Source organism: Euphorbia lathyris, chromosome 8 (assembly GCF_963576675.1).
Source record: "Euphorbia lathyris chromosome 8, ddEupLath1.1, whole genome shotgun sequence".
Taxonomy (NCBI): Eukaryota; Viridiplantae; Streptophyta; class Magnoliopsida; order Malpighiales; family Euphorbiaceae; genus Euphorbia; species Euphorbia lathyris.
In genome coordinates this window covers 70,674,938-70,678,552 of record NC_088917.1, presented here as the reverse complement: position 1 = coordinate 70,678,552, position 3,615 = coordinate 70,674,938, and the positions used below count along the sequence as shown (strand labels likewise).

General features: G+C 31.0%; 1 protein-coding gene across 1 annotated transcript; it reads right to left on the bottom strand.

The window, feature by feature from the left end:
- Nucleotides 1-2,116: 2,116 nt before the first annotated feature.
- On the bottom strand, nucleotides 2,117-3,300 carry LOC136203773 (F-box protein CPR1-like). The gene has a single exon (XM_065994999.1). The coding sequence runs from the start codon at nucleotides 3,295-3,297 to the stop codon at nucleotides 2,227-2,229; it is 1,071 nt and encodes a 356-aa protein (XP_065851071.1). The 5' UTR covers nucleotides 3,298-3,300; the 3' UTR covers nucleotides 2,117-2,226.
- Between the last annotated feature and the right edge of the window lie 315 nt (nucleotides 3,301-3,615).

The window sequence follows — 3,615 nt, the reverse complement described above, 5'->3', positions numbered from 1 at the left end:
TTTATTATTTTGGTGTTCTTTTTCACCCAATTCAATCATGCATATATGGTTATTCAATATAATGGATTTTAATTGTTTGTTTCTTACCTCTATTTGTAGATCTTTGTTTTTTTGGAATTGTGCAGATGATTATCCATAAAAACATATATACGTTGATTTTCATATCCAATTTTTTTTTTTTTTTGTGTTATTTTTTCCTTTAAAATTTCATGGTCTGGTTTTCAGGAAAGATGAAGATTTAATTTTCCTTTCCCATCTATCTAATCTTATTATTAGGGAAGATTAAATTTGAGAAATAAGGGAGAGAGAGAGAGGGTTAGAGAGAGAAAGGGAAAGGGGAGGAAGAAGAGGGTATAAAAATAATTTTATATTAGTTGCTTAAATTTTGACTTTTTGACCGGTCAAACTGCTGACGTGGCACGTTGACCGGTCATTTTCACCGGCCATACACCATAGTGGGAGGTCACCCCTAAGTTCGTACATATTAGTGAGACGAATTGAAGGTTGTACACCATGAGTGAAATTTACCCATACCTGAATAATATAGAAACAACTAATATTATCTATTTCTAATATTCTGGAATTTGAAACTTGTAACCTATGGAACATAAATTATGTTAAATAAAAAGAGGATAAACTTGGAACATAAATTATGTTAAATATCTCCAAGTCCTAAGAGGTAGAATTTGTCTTATATGAATTAATCCATGATATGGTAAAATCTAATTAGAACATATATATATTCAATTGTCAAAAGTAGCATCTCACAAAAGTATTGATGGTGTATAAGAAATAATAAAAAAATATTTGAAATCATTCAGAAATAATAATAAAATAGTAGAATTGATTTCAATTGTTAGCTATGAAAGAGTAATGCTTGGATTTGAAATAAGGAAGCTATGAAAATTAAAAACCAAACATCTCCTGTGAAATAATTAATACCTGGAGATGGTTTTCTTCTCCTCTCTCTTTTTCTCCGTCGAAGGAAAACAGTTCTAAGCAAATCGTGGTTCTATCGTGCGATTTAGGTTTTCTATTTTTTTTTCCTTTTTCTTTTTCTTTTAAATAGTATTCTACAAGAAATAACTGCTTCCTAATATTTTAATTTAATAAATAACACAATTATCACTAGAGAATAAATTAAAACCGATATAATTATACAAACTATGCTAATACAATTTATTTTAAATTTCAGTATATAAATGCATGAACCTAATCAATGTCTGTGTATTATTATTTTACGGGCGTTACAGATTTCATATTTCAATTCTAACAACCACTGCTCTGTTGCAAAAACCAGATTAGACAATACACAAAGAAAGACCCAAAATTGGTAAATGTTATAACATAAATCCACTTCTCTGTTGCAAGTTCCCTCTTTTATGTGATCCAACTTGGATTGAAACACTCATCTAAGGATGAACAAATTTAAGAAAAACAAACCCCCTTTATATTAAGAGTTAAGATATTATATTATTATCCGCACATCTCATCATTCAGAGAGCCAGAAACTTGCATAATTGCTAGTATCTTTAAGCAGATAATGAATAATAAAGAACAAATTTTAATTAAATAAAAAAAATGTTACCATTTCAGATTGAACAGTTTCGTTGTTCAACACATTTTTTAAATAAGAAAGCAGCTTCAAGTGTCGCTGAATACAGCTCAAGAGGACCATCAAGTATAAATTCAATAAAACAATACATTTTTAGGAGCTTCAGTCTCGCTGAATACAGCTCAATAGGACCATCAAGTTTTGTTGTTATAAAATATCAATCCCAAAAAAAAAACAGAGCATATCTTTCAGATTCAGCAAACAATCTATTATGCAAAGAATTAATAACAGAACAAAAAAAATTAAAAGATAAGAAGCAGTGATCAAAGATAAGAAGCATATATGTTTTTGGCAATGCTCTTATCATGGGGACGATCCAGTCGACTCTATTATTTGCTCAAAATTGAAATAGTTAGCTCAATTTTAATTCCATGATAATTCAATATCAAATTTCATTACAAAAAAATGAATCACATAATCCAAGCAAAAGTACTGAATCATAGAAGAAATAAATCATAATAATAATGGAAATAAAAAAATAATAATAATACTCTTGTTTGCTTCAAACACCTCTTCCAATGAATCATCGATCCGCCACTGCTTCTATTTGTTCCTCTTTCCAAGATCCTTCTTTCTTTACTTTTGCTCCTTATATTTAACACATTCTTATTTTAGGACCCTATGGATACAAGACTTTCCACACAGTAACCACAATTGTACAAATCACTTAAAGAAGAGCTTCTTATCACTTCAAGACTTGTTTCTTTAACATCATATGAATACATGTTTCCAGAAAAGATAAGAAGAATCTTATCATCTTCCTTTGAATATCCCAGAGTTCTGAACTCCTTGTTAAATTGTGTTCCAATTTCAAGCATATAAGTTTGTAGTGTTGTAAGAGCGAATAACTTAGTCCAAATAAACTCAACTCCTTCCTTCTTTCTGACATACAAATCAACCTTCCTCTCAGTGAAAAATCTGATAGAAAGACACCCTTCAAAAACCTGCAAACATGTAGGATATGCTTGGTTTTGCGAGATAGGCAAAGCTACCACAGAGAAAGTCTCTTCTGAAACATCAAATGCTACAATTGCATATGATCCCTCTCTATTTCGAGAGCATAAAAAATGCACACAACCATCTACAAAACTATTTCCATCACAAGCAACTTCAATAAAATTATATTCAGTATAGGGAAAAACGGGAAGCCTTCTCCAACAATTCGACTTCAATCCAAGAATCCAAACCTCAAATGATGGATCTGAGTATAAAAGTACTAAAAGCTTGTAATCATCTGCAGTAGCGTCATAACCAAAACCCAACGCCTTTATTCCTCTATAAAATTGGTGGAAAGTGGGAAGTGTCCTGTAGTGTCTGGTTGATGGATTCAGTATAGTAAATTTGTCATCCCATGTATTGAAGATAACCAAACCGTTGCAATAAACAGCAAGGCCGAGGTTTATGCGTGAATTCTGGAAATTGAGCAGAAACTCTTCTTGGAAGCCATCGTTTATATCTATAGCACGAAATACTGTAGAAAGTCTTCTTAAATTGGATCGGCTACTGAGAATCAGCTTGCGATGCAGCCTGTTCTTGGAAGAGGTATGAAGATGAGAATAGATAAAATCACGGCTGTCAATAATTGCACGCCATGATTTGCAAACGCATCTAAACCTAAGAAGAGACTTAACCGGCAGCCGAATCAGAATTTGGTTTCTCAAATCTTGTGGAAGATTTGCCATAATGTAAATCCTCAATCTTTGTCTGATGTGTTTTCCTTTTGTTCAAATTTATATGATAGAGTATAATATTTCTCCTTTTATAGTTTAAGATTTAGTCTATAAGATTTGAATTTTAGCATTTTATTTTCGGTTTTTGAAAATAATTATGGGTTATGTTTTCATTGACTAATCAAACATATTTAAGTTATGTTTTCATTGATTAGTCAAACATATTTAAGGATATACAAGAGTAATGAAAGGCTACAAAATAGGAAATGCCATCTTAGAATATTCACAAAGTAACTCATTTATGTCATCTGTGTTTTTGTTATATTTCGT

Excerpts from the sequence above, each read along its gene's own strand:
- LOC136203773 (XM_065994999.1), bottom strand. The coding sequence starts at position 3,297 with ATGGCAAATCTTCCACAAGATTTGAGAAACCAAATTCTGATTCGGCTG.